The 17393-nt window shown below is 40.4% G+C and overlaps 1 protein-coding gene across 1 annotated transcript; it reads left to right on the top strand.

The window, feature by feature from the left end:
• Nucleotides 1–523: 523 nt before the first annotated feature.
• XKR4 (XK, Kell blood group complex subunit-related family, member 4) lies at nucleotides 524–1470 on the top strand (the record flags this gene model as incomplete). The annotated part of the gene is made up of 1 exon (XM_010151157.1): nucleotides 524–1470. A coding segment is annotated over one exon (947 nt), but the record flags the coding sequence as incomplete, so codon positions are not given.
• Between the last annotated feature and the right edge of the window lie 15923 nt (nucleotides 1471–17393).

Below are 17393 nucleotides of genomic sequence, written 5' to 3'. Positions count from 1 at the left end.
TTGATGTAACATGCGTTATTTTAGTATTTAATTTATTTAATAAATTTAACTTAATTTTAATTATTTTATTTCATTTACTTTTTAAATGTAGATTTATGCTTACACTGTTATTGATTTAGTTTATATGGATATGATTCTAATTTTAATTAGAAAGACTTGGTTGCTTTAGATTAGGCTTCTTTAATGACTTATCAAAATCAGAAAATTCATATTCCTTCTTTAAAACACTAACCACAATGGTTACTCTTAAATCAATGGTTCATTCCCAAAATGGCTAGAGAAGCATTTTGGTGTATTTTGCTAGCCACTCCTATTCTTTTGTGTCCCACACACCAGTGTACTTATGAAGGGAATGAAATCTCAGCAGTAGAAGTCCATTCTCAGAGCTGGCTGAGCTGAAGAAGTAAGAGATTTTGTTATGTGAGTGGTGATGATCATATTTAAAGCAGCAAGGATCTCACCGGTTTCAACTAATTGCTGATATACTAATTATGACTTAACTGCATCTCCTGTTTCCTCCTAGGTCTTACTGCTGCAGCATCTCTTGTATCCCTGGCTTGGGCTTTGGCTTCCTACCAAAAGGCCCTCCGTGACTCCCGTGATGACAAGAAACCCATCAGTTACATGGCTGTTATAATCCAGTTTTGCTGGCATTTCTTCACAATTGCAGCACGGGTTATTACTTTTGCTCTGTTTGCCTCGGTTTTCCAGCTGTACTTTGGGATCTTCATCGTGCTGCACTGGTGCATCATGACCTTCTGGATCGTCCACTGCGAGACAGAGTTTTGCATCACTAAATGGGAGGAGATAGTTTTCGACATGGTCGTTGGGATAATCTATATCTTCAGCTGGTTCAATGTCAAGGAAGGAAGGACACGCTGTAGGCTTTTCATTTACTATTTTGTGATCCTTTTAGAAAACACCGCCTTGAGTGCTCTGTGGTATCTGTACAAGGCCCCACCGATCTCGGATGCATTTGCCATACCAGCACTGTGTGTAGTGTTCAGCAGCTTTTTAACAGGCATTGTTTTTATGCTAATGTACTATGCCTTCTTTCACCCCAACGGACCGAGGTTTGGGCAGTCACCAAGCTGTGCTTGTGAGGACCCTGCCGCTGCCTTCACCCTACCCCCAGAAGTGGCAACAAACACTCTACGGTCCATCTCCAACAACCGGAGTGTCACGAGCGAGCGGGATCAAAAATTCGCGGAGAGGGATGGGTGTGTGCCTGTGTTTCAGGTGAGACCCACCGCACCGTCCACACCTTCATCCCGGCCACCAAGGATTGAGGAGTCTGTCATTAAAATCGATCTGTTCAGGAACAGGTACCCAGCGTGGGAGAGACACGTGTTGGACAGGAGCCTGAGGAAGGCGATCTTAGCGTTTGAATGTTCCCCTGCTCCGCCACGGCTACAGTATAAAGATGACACCCTTATCCAGGAGCGCTTGGAATATGAAACCACGTTGTAAAGAAAACAAAACCACAGCTTGAAGAAGCTCCGACATTGCAGTCCAAATTGAGGGTTGACAGTAAGGCTGTAGGAATAACTAAACTGTGTACCACAAGTAGAGCAGCAAGCTGTCGTGTTCTTAGTCTGGCTATCATCATGATTATCATTTGATCCACTGTGTGCAGTCTGTCTGCAGGACACTGATACAGCAGCATCACCTGAAAGCCTCAAAAAACACCCAAACCCCGACCCATACATACAGATCAGTTACTTCAGCTGGGGAAACTCAACCACGACCTCTTGCTGCTATGAAGCTCTGACTGCACAGTACTTGTAATCAAACCAATAGGAAGGCTCTGACCGGAGCTTTCAATTTTAGCCAGTAGTGCATTTTATTTTAGAAATGTATGATTGATATTTGCATAATGAATGGCAAAATCAAACAAAACAAACAAAAAGAAACCCTTTCAAAAATAACAAAACTGTAGCACTCCATGTTGCTGTTAGGAAAACTGTTATCTGGGTAAAAATAGGAGCATAGTAGTCTTCAACACTCCCATAAATCAACCATTCAGGTTAGAATAGGTTTGCAAAATAGCTCTTAATTAAAAAGATACATCATCGTGTTTGTAAGGCTGTCAATGGAAAATAAACTAAATTCTGATTAATTAGGTCATAAACATTAATATTGCCAGAACTGTTTGCTTTCTGTGGAATTTCAAAGTCTCTTTAAATGCAATTTAAGTCCTTTACGTTACTTTCGAGAGAAATCCTATGCAGCTCACTTCTGGTTTTCAGGAGAGATAAGGAGCTCTAGCACGTAGTGATGTACATTAAATGATAATCATGATTCAGTGTTCAATTTGCAAAAAAAGAAAAAAATATTATATCTCTATCTGTAAAAAAACAGGGAAGTATAGTTTTCGTATTCTAAACTTTTTGGAGGACCCCATTCAGACATTTCAGAAGAAACCCTGAGGAGATGAACACACTGAAACCTCTCTGTTTCAGGACTGAAAATGCGTGATTCAGTGTGTGAATGTATGCAGGGGTGACAAGAGACTGTGACATGCCATACCCTTCTAGTGCCAAACATTCTATAACTGCAAGGTTGATATTGCCTGAGGGACAGATAATGAGTGGCACGAGCCCTACCTGAACAAGAAGCAGGAAAGACCAATCAAGTTCTCAACGTGTAGAGACAGCTCTGATTTTTCCCACCCAAGGTGAAAGTGATGTCTTTTAAAGGCTTTCAGCCACCTCTTAGTAAGTATATTCACCGAAGTATAATATAAGCAAGTTATGTGGAAGACCCTCTTCTGCCTCTTCTGTTCAAGACTTGTGTCTAGATATGTCTAAAAATTACGTCGAATCTCTTGTAATAGAGTGCTTTTGCTGCAAGCTTTTGGGTTCTAAATACCTCCCTAATCTAGTAAATGGTATCCTCCTTTGCGTTAAAAGTATCCCCTGATGGTGCTTTCAGATGCATTAAAGGTGCAAGTCAAAATTTGATAGTATTTTTTTTAAAGCTGGTGCAGAGTGAAAAACTCATGAATTATTTCAATATTTTTGTAAAGTATAAAAATATGGTATAAAAAGGTTACTTTTTATAAACCTCAAGTCTTTTAATACATTTCATTCTCTTTATAGCTTAGATTTTAAGAATTGGTCCATGAATTTTATCAACTGGCTTCTGCAGGTTGATATAAACCTGGTTTTCACACATTATGGATTTGTTTTGCAGTGTAATGCCATATGAAAGCCTACATGGGTACTTTTAGAATATAAACCATGGATCCTGCTTCAAATGTAAGTGGCTTGTAAAGACACCAAGCGATTCCATAAAAAACAATTTGCTATAACTATTTCCATCCGTTCTAGGAGAGCGAAGCAGAACTGAAGAGTTACTGTTGTAAATGGCATTGTCAGGATGGAGAAGACCTGATGATTGGTACTGTAACCTTCACTGTCAGGTATATCCAGTGTAGTCACTGCTGTATATGCTGCTGGGTAAATTTCAGACTTTCCTGTTACTCATATTTGTAAGACGAAATGGCCGAAGATACAGAGCCTGTGTTTGTTTGTATCCGTTCAATTAGCCATTTTTAATGTTGACTTTTTTTATTAGTGAAATGTTCAATACCTGTTGTTCTTTGCTGGGGCGAGTTCCTCAAAACAAAACCATCTGTGGAAGTGCAGGAATCTGCAAGTCAGAGGGAACTTTACACAGAAAACACCTGTGCTTCAAGGGTTTCTTAGGTATTTTCAAATTAAGCAGTGGCCAACTGCCTCTAGAATAATTTTTTAAATAAAATAATTCTTTGATAGTCCAAACCTGAAGCTTTGTACGAAGTGATTGTCCTTCCCTCCGTGGAGATATAGCTGATTATTCAGAGAAAAGCACTCATATTTTGTCAGAAAATATACCACTGCAAAAACTGCTAAAAAAATATTTTGGGAGGAAATCCTTTCTCCTGTTGAATTCAGTAGAGCCTTTGATCCAAAATCAAATGCTAGCTCGTGCAAGGAAATTGCTGTTTTTCTTTACAGACAAGACAAATTGTAAGCTTTGTAATCCAAGATGTGAAGGTTTCTCTTGGAAACAGTTCAGTGTGTTTGCTGCCACTGTAACAACTCAGAAATTTTAGCATGAGCGAGGCACAAAGGACAGCGTTCTCAAGCCCTTTGGTCAGGGCTTGCAGAATTGAAGAGACATTGTTTCACACAGAATTTAAAGGGTTATGGTCTGGACCGGTGCTTGCCTTGCAACGTTTCTGAAGACAGTTTGGGGTGAGTTTGTTTGATTTGCCCTTGTTTGGTTTTGGAAGGAAGGATGCAGAGGTGGTGTTTAAAATCTAGCATTTACTTTCTTTACTTTCCCAGAATTTTTTTAATAAAGTTTCCACACTGATCTTAAGCAAACAACTGCAGGGTCTGAGTGCACAGTGCCATACGTGGCAGTACGTATACACAGCTTGTCTTCAGAATTCAGTCTGGCCGTTTGAGGAAGGGGAAGAAGTCATTTTACACCAAGTCAAAATTTGCCCTCCAAAATCTTGCTCTGTTACGATTGTCACGTCAGTGACACTTGCACTGAGAACAGGATGGCCATTGAACAACACTCGGATGACTGCATGGACAGTCGTTTTGCTGTGAGCAGTCACATTAGAAGCTGTAAGCATTTTTTATGGAAGTTCTCAAGATTAAACAGTCCACGTTGAAATCCCATGATGGCCTTACAGACAGTTAGTAATCAATATGCACTATTTTTTTTACCACAGACAGTTTTAAAATCTATTAATGAAGCTCAATTAAGACAGCAGTAGCAAAAAAAAAAAAAAAAAAAAAAAAAAAATTTAAAAATTTAACTTCTGCATTTGAATAATGAAAAAAACAGATCTTTAAATTTCATTCCAGAATGACATATAAATGAAAAAGTTCATAATTATATTCTGGTAAAGAAAAGCAATTGTGGCTCTTTGTTAGAAATGAGAGTCATGTAAGCATTGTTCCAATAAATCAAACAGATTTGACATCAGATTTAACTTATCTGGTTAAAGACTTGGTCCTAAAGTTTTGAGAGTTGTGGATTTGTATGTTACAGAAAAGAAATTTAAGCAGCATTCACTACTCTAATTAGATAAAGGAGAGGTAGCGCATGCCCATGTTCATTCAGAAAACATATAAAAAAATGTAAGATAAACCTTTTTTCTTATTTTCAAAGAAATTTCTTCTATAATAAGATAATTTTTTTAAAATACTTTTTCTTTGAAAATATGTGCAACTTTTTCATGAAGATTTAATAATGAAAAAAAAAATCATTTCCACTTTTGTTTATGTCAGTTTAAATATGCTTCCTGTGCTAGATTTATATGTCTGTGCTTGGGTTATATGGGCTTGATGGCATATAAACACCATTTTCATTGGCAAATCAACAAATTTTCTCTTCACTAATTACCATAACATTTGAGAAAATTTTCCTTCCAAAATTAAATGCTAGACCTCAGCTGCCTGATTTTGTAAACTTTTAAGCAGAGGAGGTAAATTAAAATTTTATTGGAGCTGCAGTTTTTAATATGTGGTGGATAGCTATTAAACCCAAATTTGTTTAAAATAGATGATGGTCTAGCCAATATATCGTTATCTCCCCAGAAGAGCAATTAATGAGTCGTACTAAAAGTATTGAGTGCTGCTTTATTTGGAAAGGGACTCCCAATCACACAATATATTCATTTACTTTTTATTGGCCAGCAAATATTCGCAACCAGCCTGTTGGTTTTTTTAGAACCCAAATAAACAATATTGAAGTGTTTGTGATTTGATCATCCAACTCCTGAAGAGCCTTAACAGTGGCGCTGTACTGAGTTTTAGTTGGCTCTGCCAGTGATTCAGCTCCCAAAGCCACTGCCCTTTCTCCACTCTGTCCCTGAATTCGTGCCATCCAGAGTGACTGAGATGTTGTGATTTACTCTGCAGCCCCGGCACTGCCTGCACAATGCCAAGGAAAAGACTTCAGCACATTGCTGGGGTCCTACTGCTGCCTCTCTTGCTCCTGTGCATGGTGGGAAGCAGAGTAAATTGCTTTGTGCATCCATCTATCTACACAAGCTTGTTTAGGTTGAGTCCCTGTGAGACGTGCGTGATGAAAATAGTCACAACACGTGTCCATGAATTTACAAGCCCAACACTGTAATTACTAATTCTGTGGTATAACAATGCGGAATGTGGGAAGAATTATCTAAATATACAATAAGCCATTTAATTTTGCTAATTGTAGCAATTAGACTAGCTCACATGAAGCCCATGCTCTCAGCAGAAAGCCAAATGGAGTAAGTGGCAAACAGCCATTTATATACCAGAGACATTACGTTATTAAAACCTCCTTTGATTGTTTATAGAACTATGTCTTTTCATTACAGCATTTAATCCATTCCTCTTTATTCTGATAGAACAGATAAAATGCAAAATGAGAACAGATTCTTTTAAATCTAGGAATTAAAAAAACCACAACAGATTACTACAGTTCAAATATAGTGATTTTTTGGGGAGAAATTCCGTCATTGTTTTCACTTGGCTGCAAATTGCTGAGTGATCCGCTTCTGAGATGATTTTTCACATCTGGTATGAGCAGATTTCACTGCAGGAGAGATGGAGACAACCATCTCCATTCTCTATCCTTGCTCATGCAAGGTTAGAGGAATAGTGTCACTGACCTACACATCCTTTGCAAAGCATTTTTAACCTGTGAGGAGTCCCCTGGGGCCCTTTGTTTTACCGTAGTGACCTCACTGCAGGTGGTTAGTGGGATTTCTTCACAGTTATACTGGTATGAATATGAGAAAATCAGGCTCCTGGCCTTGAGTGAGTAACCACAAATTCAGACCACAGTAGTCAAGGTCATCACTTCCTAGCTCCTAACTGAAGTCAGCTGGAGATCTGCTTCATGCAAAGAGCCTGAATGTCACTTGGCTCAAACTGAAATACATACTCTAAACTTAGTGCTAACTCAGCGTGAAACAAAACATTTCTTTTTCTTTCTTTCTTAGTTCAAAGATTTAGGAATATACCCTTTTGACCAAGTTGCCGTTTGGTGATCCTTTTAAGGGAACTTTGGAAAATGTCCCTGAAACCAGTCATTTCCAGTGATCCTTTCAAAAGCCAATTGCTGACCAGCGCATTCAATAAAAGGAACTTTTTCTAAACATGTAAGCTTGGCTCCTGTACTTACATTTTGTTCTGAATGCTTGGCACCTAATTCTTACGCAGACGATTTTTTATACCCAGTAGTAAGCCATGTGACCACTCTGAATCCTGGAGCAAGGAGGATAGATATACAAGATGCAGGGGGGAAAAGTCCTCTTCAGCATGTTTATGGGGTGATTTGCATGAGCTAGAGAGGTAACACAGAAGGTTGTGCATAATTACAGCAGTGTTATAGATGCTGTATTCATTGATAGAGATTTACAAGAAATGGTGAGATAAGTGGCCAACTAGTAGAAAGATCAAATCTAAACTCCTCCATGCAAGGCACTGTAATAAAAAAAATTTAAAAAATAATGATAATAAAAAAACCCAACAGCCAAGAAAATTTAAAGTGTAACTAAAAATCTGTTTTCCAGGAATGGTTGGGATAAACTTAAAAATGTAATGGATTTGTCAGTGTGGCTAGATGCTACATTCTTAGAAACAAAGGCATGACTCTATGGACACAAACACTTTCTGTGTCTGTACATTTCAGCCTCTTATTTCAGATATCTTTGGAAGCAATTGCTTCTGGATCTTACTTCTGGGCATGCTGTAGCCCTGGGCATGCTAGCAGCTTTTCTACACATCTGCTCTGCTGTAGGGAAGCGCACATCCTCTTAACAAGCGTTGGGTTTGGGTTTGGGGGGTTTTTTCACTGAACTAAACCTCACAGAAGTATTTCTGGTATAAAATCGCAGTGCCCACTCAGCCGTCTAGTGTGCAAAAGTTACTGCAGAACAGAAGTTCACTGGTAAGTGATTTCCTCGAGGTAAAAAAGCTGCTAGTTGAATGTCTAGAAGAGCCTTCAGAGACAACACAGCGCTAAGGCAAGATGTAGGCTGTGTTTGGGTGCTACAAGCCCATGCAGGGCAAGGCCTGGGCACAGCCCAGCACTCTCTCCCCCACCTCGTGCACCAAAAAGCCCCCAGAGAGGAAAACCTCGTGCACGGGCTGGACGAAAGCCACAACACACAGGGACCAGACACCTGGCGTGCTACGGCACAGGTCGTCACGCAGAGGTCGGCGCAGGCACGTGGGGGCCTCGGGCTGATACTGTGATCCTCCAAACTGCACTGGCCAGGAGCTCCTGAACTCTGTACACTAGATGTTCAAGCACCTAAAATGTGGTCAGAAACACCTCAGTTTTCACAGCACAGAGTAGCTCAGCTCCTATCTCTCCCACCTAAACCTGCCAGCATCCCCTGAGCAGGTTTTCTTCTTACCCGAAGGACTCGGGTTCTCTGGGGTGCTATCAGAGGGTGCTTTGCACAGACATACTCATGACTGCTTTTCCAGCAGTAGATTTGTGGTGAGCAGAGACCAAGGGGAGAGCCAGGCTCAGTTCTCTCTTCAGCTAGCAATGATTCATGCCTCTAGCTACTATGTCTCAGGGGAAGGCTATAGGGCTGCACGCTACTGAGGAGAAGGGCATGCTCCCTCCCTCTTAACTTTGAGGCTGTTTGTCCTCTGTGTGCAAAACTGCAAAGTTATCATGTGCAATGTAAACATACTTCTCGTATTTTTAGGTATTCAGTCCCCTTAGTGCTGAGGACTCCGAAGCCGTTGCACGCATCCAGTGCCATTGCCTGCGTCCAGCCAAAGTAATGTCTACAATACAACATTGGGGCAGATGCAAAACAGCTCTGCTCACCTTCCAACCTGACCAAAAGCTGTATGAACATGGTCAGCACTGTGACAAAGCCTGAACCTCTGCACACTGCCTTGAATCAGGGCTGATAACGCACTGCATGCTACTCCGGCCACGTTCACCTGGTTCCTTGTCGCAGCTCAGGCAGACTTTCGTGTGTACATCAGAGCTACACCATGTAGCTTAGCCATAGTTTCCTGAGCCTGTGGTGCACTCCCTTCGCCATCCCAGCTCTTTTGCCCAACAAAGATCAGTTTGGGCTGAGCAAAGGGCAAACAAGCTGTGCTGTCTATTGAAGCATGTGACGCAGACGTGGTTTCTCTGGATGGTACATTTATATCAAAGTTGTGTGTAAATTGCCCTGGTCATGGCAAATGCAAGAAGTAAGTTCAGTGCCCACAGTTTGGAGCATGCTCTAAAGAGCACTCTTTGTGAAAGTGTTTGTTTTTCTCATAGTAAAAATAATAGGATCATGTCTCATACTTGGCAGGAGATTTACAGTATCTAATGAATTTAAATATATATATACACATGCATGTATATATGGGGGGGTGTGTATGTATACACATGTCAGTGAGTCCTGAGATTCTACTAGGATTCAATCTTACAGTTAATTTAAATCCTAAACCTAAAAAGAAGCATCAGGAGCATCATCAGCAAGGCTAATCAAGTGACAACTGCAAAAAAGAAAATAACATTATTGGAAAACACATTCCAGTCATTACTGGAGACAGCTTTGCAATGTATTGTGCCAGTACTTTAATGAAAAGTTGTGGAGGAAATATGTCTAATGCTATATTTCATAATCTTAAATATTTTGGTAAAAGAATAACATCAAAGAAAAAAACTATTTGTACAAAATAAATTAGGTTTTATCACATTTACTTAATCAAGAAGAAAAACATTTAGACAAAGGGCAAAGGGACCAATTAAACCTTTTGTTTCATACAATCACAGGATGGTTTGGGTTGGAAGGGACCTTAAAGATCATCTAGTTCCAACCCCCCTGCCATGGGCAGGGACACCTTCCACTAGACCAGGTTGCTCAAAGCCTCATTCAACCTGGCCTTGAACACTCCCAGGGATGAGGCAATTTAATGTTGGTGTTGTTTGTTTCACTGAATATCAGTTATTAATATCAGTACTTCATGAAGTAAATAACCTGCAATAATTGGGATGGTTTACTTGAATTTTGTCTGAAAAACACTAGCATGTTTGTTATCGAACAAATACGTAGTTGCCTGATACATGCTGTCAGAAAGAAAGATTTGCTAGCTCATGGATTATGTACTAAAGATAAAATTCAAATGCATGTATTTGAAAACAATACCCCTGTCAAATGTACCATCAATGCACAGTAGCTATTTATGACATTTTATCTAATTATGCTTTTTCAGCATGTGTTCTGCATTATTATCTGTGTGTCCCAGATTGTTTTTTAAACGTTTGATAAGAAATAATTTTAAATGTTATGAAGCTGAGGAAGAGATTACTAGCCCGTGAAGGCACTTGCTGCATTGCAGCTCAAGTCTATGTTTTGAGTTCCTGGTCTGAGTCACCATTCAGCATCACGGGCTTGAAAAGTGTAGTAACTTTCCAACAGGATCTGGTTTATGGATAGATCTAGAATTGTCTCAGTGACTGGGTCAGATAACAGCAATAGCTACAGAGGAAAAGTTCAAAAGTAGTCACTGATGATTCCCAGCGTCACCCTCTGCATTCCCGTTTTGGGACACACATAACCTTCATGTTGGCCAGCGTCTGCATGTGATCAGTCCCGGTGCCAGCGCTGTGGGTCTTGGCTCTTGCTGAGTGGGAAGACAAAGTCAGCAGCTCATTTCCAGCTCCAGTTCCCTCTGGATTAGTGGGCCAGCCCACAGGAGTTATTTCCCTGAGAACACTTTAGCCATCAGTGAGATTGCCGCACCGATCTGGGCAGGATTTAGCCTTTAGACAGCACTGTATGGGCAATGAAAAATCTTCCTTTGTCAGCACAGAGGGCAGCTGCCACTATTTATAGTCTCAAAGTGCCAGAATATTGTCATGTATTTGTGGCCGCTATCGATTCCTCCTTTTTTATTTTATTGGAACAGCTTGGAACTTGTCAAGTTTTGCTTAGGTTGATTTGCAGCTAATTAATTCAACAGACATTTTTAATCTTGCAAATTTGTGACTTGTAATACAGTAATCAAGCTCCCGTGAGCAAACATTAATCAGTTAGGGGGAAAAAAAAAGAAACCCATTGTTATCTGCTTTCAGTGTGGTGCCCATACTGGAAAGATCAATCTGAAAGAAATGCAACGTTAGTAAACTCATCCTAGCTAAGCTTTCCTCATTCATCTTATGAATCATTCATCCATTTGATTTGTTTTGAACATGCAAGAGGTTGTATTCAAAAGAGGATTGCTGGGATTGAGACAGCTCTAGTTACTGTCAGTGGGGAAATGGCCAAATTTCGTTCTGGTCATCTATTTCCTTATCAATCAAAAAGTCACCCTACCCAGCAGCAGTACAATTTCACTTCTGAGATGACTGTGTTGGTTGTGGAACAGTTTATCCTGGAGAAATGACTGTAACAAAACACATACCCCATTTAGCAACAGCACGAAGAACTGGGTGAATGAGTGAAGAAGGTATATTTTATTCATTTCCTTTAACCATAACGTGGATTTTAGCTACTTTGACATGAAGCAGAAGGGAAAAAAAAATCTAATGATGTTGGCTATACCAAACCTGACCTCTGCAATAAAGACAGGCATGTGATCAGCAAAGCATTTAAGTTCTTTCATAAGCAGGAAGGATATAGGTTAGTACACTTGCAGTTGATAAAAATCAATAGGAAGGAGTGGGTGGTTTAGTATTTAACCTAACTCAGGTACTCAGAGGAACACAGTTGCAGCAACACGGGGCTCAGCAAGAGCTCACAATCTGGCTTTATCAGGACAGAGTTTTCAAGCAGGGTGCTGCCACAGCCCACTCCGGTCTGACTGCACGGGATGGACATGCATGTACACCAGTGAGGAATCTGTACACACGTTTTACTGTGGAAGCACCTCCACTGGTAACCTTAGCAGGGAGGCCAGAGATAAAAAAAAAGAAACACAAAAGCAAAGCAATGATTCTTTGGTCAGGATTAAGAGATGTTTGTGAAACACTGTGGAAAAGCTGCCCCTGCTGTTTCAGCGAATAAAGGGAGGAGCAGAGTCTTTTAACAGCAAAAAAAAACCCAACAAAACCCAACCAACAAACCTTAATGCCAAAATACTATTTATGGTGCAATTTCTCTCTCCTCAAGGTAAGATGTTGACTGAGAAAATTCTAGATATATTAGAATGAACTGGAACTCACAGGGAGACAGTGAATGACACTTCTTAAATATTGACAGGAGTTGTTTATTAGCAATAAGACACAAAGTTGTCTCAAAAGAAGGATTTTGTATGAGTGTTTGTTAAATTTATGAATCATAGATCTTTAGAATAGATTATGTCGAAGAACTTTTCTAAATTGTTCTTTACAGAGGATAAATCTCAGATGGCTTCCACAAAAGAAAATTAATGTTTAAAATAGGCTCAGAAGATGGGCTTTTCTGTATATGGAATGTTACAGGCTTGGTGTTGTTCAAGTCCTCGTGCATTTTGTCATGCTCTCAGTTTCTCGTGCAGTACATCCATAAGCAAACAGTGGATTTGCAGGTGCATGTTCCTTTAGTGCTAATAGCCCTCACATAACTTCTTCATGCACAGCTGAGGGGCACTGATATGGGGAGGTGTGCACTTTCCAAGGTGTAGAGCAGGGAAAAAGAGAGAAGATGGAGATGAGTAGATGATGTGGTAGAAGCCTTATAATAATTAGGGAACAGCTGTGAATCTTTAAGAGTAGTGAACCCTCATAGCATTTGTTCATGCTCAGGTATTCTGTCTTTCAGTTCATCGTGGAAATTACTGGTGAAGGACTTTCAACTGTATTAAAAGTTATCGTCAATTCTTTCTTGTTTAGAAGCAGGGACGCTATCATGCTGATTTCAGCAGAAATCATTATGGAGGCATCCATAGCCTCATGAATGATCTGTAAGTGTAGCATGTCATGACAGGTCTGTTTTCTTCAAAGATTCATTCAAACAAGTTTGTAAAATTTACTATATACTGGTCTGATCTTTTTCTTTGCTTCCATTTTCCTCCTGTGCTTATGAGTTTCATATGCAAACCCCACCAATGAGAGATGACAATGCTGAGGTTATCTCACAGACTTTCTTTTCCCATGTCATAGTACAAAACTCAAAAATTCCTTTGGGTAACACCTGGCTATTGAGATCTTCTCTATAGTTAGAGAAGGAAAAGCAAGTTAAAGATGCAAATACTGAAGTAATGTTACCAAGTGCAAGGCAGGAACATTTTTAAGGATAATGGTCATATTTTGCTGCTGAACTGATCTTACTTCATCATTCCAAAGCCTTGGTGTATGCCCATCGCAACCTAGAAGTAAATACCTTTTGTTTCTGAGATCATTTGTGAGTCACAGAAGAGCCACTGGCTGGGAATCAGGTTGGATTAACAAGCACAGATCTGCCATCCCACTGCAGTTGGTTCAACAGGACTGCAGTTCTTTTATCTCAATTCCCATTGATTCTCAAGGGGGGGGATATTTGGGGGACATATATTTCATTGGAGTTGTGTATTATTAACAAGCTAATATCTATTCTGGCAAATGAGCATCACTACATTTTCCTGCAGATGCTATTCCATGTATACGACTGTCTCAACAGTGGAAGCCAGCTCTGTTCTTTCCATGCTTGCTTACCTGCCTCTTTAATCAAATGCTATCTTAACAATTGTTATTTTTCATGCTGCAGAACCGTGCAAAACTTGGTTTGACTTCTAGATTTGACCCGTAGCATTAGCAAATGGGAGAGTTGACTTCTTACTGTAAGCCAAGTGCATTGGAAATGGTGCCCATTGGGATGCCATGACCCTACCAAAAAAAAAAAATAAACCCAACATTAATTGTTCTTCCTCATTATGCATTGTTCTCTTGAAATTTGTGACATGCAAGGAGCCTGTCAGTTAATTCACATTGGACATTCCAAATGAATTCCTACAAAAACTATTAATAAACCCAGTAGTAGCAAAATGTATACTCGGATAAGGCTAACCAATGTGTGCGTGCTTCCACCCTTCATCTCTTAAGATACAGAACTAAAAGTTTGTTTTCAGACTGACTGTTGAATTAGATTTGGTTTGGGGAGATGTGTTCAAAAGTGTTTCTAGGCTATTAGCAAAACAGGCAAGCCTTCCAAAGCAATTTTTTCTGAGGCAAACGATCCTAAAAGACAGACTCGGTAACAGTTGTGCTTACAAAACCTTCTTGAACCATCTACAGCTAAGCAAAAAAAAAACAACAAACCAAAAGACACTTTTAAAGGACTGATAGAGAAATTCCGCCTGTTGAACCTGTCAATAAGTCATACTTACACCAGCACTCTGGACAGGAGCGTTTATTATACTGGGATTTGCTTTGATTACAGGCAGTTTATAATCATAAAGGGCTTCCCTGAAGGTCTGCCGTAGCAAATGGATGACTTTCTTTTGACTTTTAATGGAGCTGAATAAGCCCCAGGAGTAAGCACACGGGCATTTTGCTTTTAAATTTCACAGTGCCTCTCTAAGTGAAATTTATTTTTAAGAAATCTCTTTAATAAATATTTTCCATCTCACTTGAATTTTGCTGTCAAGTAAAACTGTCAGTCATTGTGCACCCAATAATGATTAGGCTAAGTCAATGAAAATATCTAAGGAAGGCGTATCAGGCTTTATATCAAAAAACAGTCCGCTGGAAATAATACTAAAGCATTTCCAGGTCTTCCAGTTCTGCTAGTCATTGGATGAGGCCACAATACCTGGCTGGATTCCAGGAAAAATTAAAATAGCTGCTTAAATTTTCAGACAGCTTACTAATATATTTATTATTTAATATTTTTCATGGAAAAAAAAATAACCAGTATCCTTTAGGTTATACATTTAAATTTCAAGAAAATCCTCATCTCATTATAAAACCTAAGTCACTGGGCTCTAGGGCAGCAGGGGAAAAAGTGGACAAGATGGAGTAAAGAAATTTTATACTAAGCTCAGGCAAGAGTCCCCCTGTTTTCCCCACCAGCCTTCCACCTCAGCCCTCCAACACTTGCCTGTCATGCTTTCACCACTGAAACTCCTGAACACTGATCTAGGATTTGGATCCTGACAAATCACATCTCAGTTTTTAATGCTAGGTCACACAGGGAGGAGGCAGAAGCACCTTGTGGGTAGGATCAGGCAGGTGCAGGTAGATCCTCTTTTCTTCCAGTTTCTTCAATGGCTACCACTGACACAGCTGAACCGGTGATGGGGAGAGGGACAGATGGGGCAGATGCTGCCTGTGAACACTGAGACTGGGTGTATAAAAGTATAAACAAACACTAAAAGCTATGACGCAGTGAAGTGAGAGGATGCATACCTGTGGGTCAAATACCTGCAATGCCAAAACACTGAAACATCAAACTGGATGCCTAGGCTGTAGGGGTGAGTGCTAAGAGCACAAACAAGTTTATTAGCTGCTGCAATGCAGTCTTCAAAGATGCAGTTTGTAGTTTTCTGTCATTTGCAAACCAATATGCATAGGGAAAAACAAAGGATTGCCTTTACTGTTGTTTCAAACGAAGAAAAAGGTTTTCATATCCATTTCTAAGATGTGCCTCTTTTTTTAGCATCTTTGTGGTTTAGGAAATAACACCTGAAAAATACTTCTCTCCCCTTCAAAATCAGAATAATTTTTGGCTGCTTAGGATTACATAAAACTAAAAAGCCTTGACTTCTCTGAGAAACTGAGATTCTCACAGCCCTACTTCCTCTTGCCCTCAAAAAAACTGAGCAACTGAGCAGGAACTCCTGATAAACATGCTGAGGAAAGCTGCAATTCCACGCCATGCCAAGGTATCTCACAGTCCAGTTTTCTAGTTTTCCATTTAGTTCTGTGGCAGGAGCAGGAAAACTTGAATGCCAGGATGTGCAGGATGTGCAAGTATAATTGGGAATTACCAGTGGCTCTGCCACCACTGTAGTAGGTTCAGCACACGGTGAGCATCAGCGACTTCTCATTTCGGGTTGCACAGAGGGAGTTGGTCAAAATCACACATCAACTCTGAAAATCATCATAAAAACATAGGGAGCTTAGAAAGTAAAATTAAGCAAAAAAAGGGAGTGTCGGTATTTTCTTGTTTAATAGAAAAAAAAACTAAAGAAGGCACAAATACACTTTTTTCTTTCATAAGGTATATGTAAATCATCTGCACACACTTCAGAAGTACAAACCCTGTGTCACAGGACAATCAAAATAAGAACCAAACCAAAATAACGCCAAGCTCATTTCAGTTTGTGATGCTCCCTGCTGTGATTTCTTCAAGCCAGGTGCCTAACGCAGAACTCATGATACCAAGTTGCAGGTACCCACGTTGTGACCATCCATGGTTGGATCAAACAGTAGGACTAAGAAGAGCCGGCACCTGCACGTCCAGTAGTGGGATGTATTAGGTTGTTGCTACTGAAGGCAGGCATCTTCAAATTTGTCTGTCTCCTCAAAGTAGGCTTTTTTTTTTGTGACATTCATTCCCAGAACCTGAAGACTTCTCTTGCACCTGCACACTCAAGTTGTGCATTTTGGTAGAGAAAACTGCCTGCTCCTCTTCCTAGGCAGGAATGGAAGGGAAAGCTGGGGCTGCCTCTGTTCCAGGGGCCATTAGCTGGAGTTCTGGGGCCATGACATGAGCCGAAATCCCTGCTGATCCTGAGTGGAATCAAGCCAACACTTTCTTGGAGACTGTCTCTCCCTCCAGATGAGAGAAGGTCACCATGTGGGTGGAAATGTTATGGTGTTGGGTGTGGGCAGGAGGGCCCAAGAGGAGCTGTGGCTCTGTGGTCCAAGGTGGAGGCTGGGGACGTCTCGGTGCACGGGGCCTCTGCCTGGGCTGGGTGTGTACGCACAGGCTCTGCAGGAACATCATACAGTGGGTCCCCCCTGCGTGGACACATCCCATGCGGCTCCAGAAGTGTGGGTACCCCCCAGGCAGGACATCTACCCGACCACTCCCCAGGAGACGTAGGCGTGGGATCCCTGTCCCTGTGACTCTCAGGTGGCCTTGGTGGAGGATGGGTGTGTAGAAGTCCAGCCAAGCTGAGATGGTGGTGCCTCCAGGCACACATGGTGGCACATCTTCAGGCCTTCCAGGAGCTGCAGTCCCAGAGTTAGACCGGATCTCATGTGATGCCTCATAAAAAGTAAATTACTTCCTAATGCTATAAAAAGCCTGTAAAAAAAATGCACATGCAAATGGACTCAAATACTTGAAATTCAAATTCCAATAGTATATTCTGTGTTCATTCCTATGTTATTGTTACTTAAATACTATGTTTCAGAATACATAACTTTTCCTGCTTTAAGTTGTTGCATGATATAAAATTAATTCCAAATGAGTGGATTTTTACTGTATATGTCCTGAGTTATTTTTTCAGTTATTTTTC

Source organism: Eurypyga helias, unplaced genomic scaffold, assembly GCF_000690775.1.
Source record: "Eurypyga helias isolate BGI_N326 unplaced genomic scaffold, ASM69077v1 scaffold25194, whole genome shotgun sequence".
In the NCBI taxonomy this organism is placed as follows: Eukaryota; Metazoa; Chordata; class Aves; order Eurypygiformes; family Eurypygidae; genus Eurypyga; species Eurypyga helias.
This window is presented reverse-complemented; position numbering and strand designations above follow the sequence as displayed.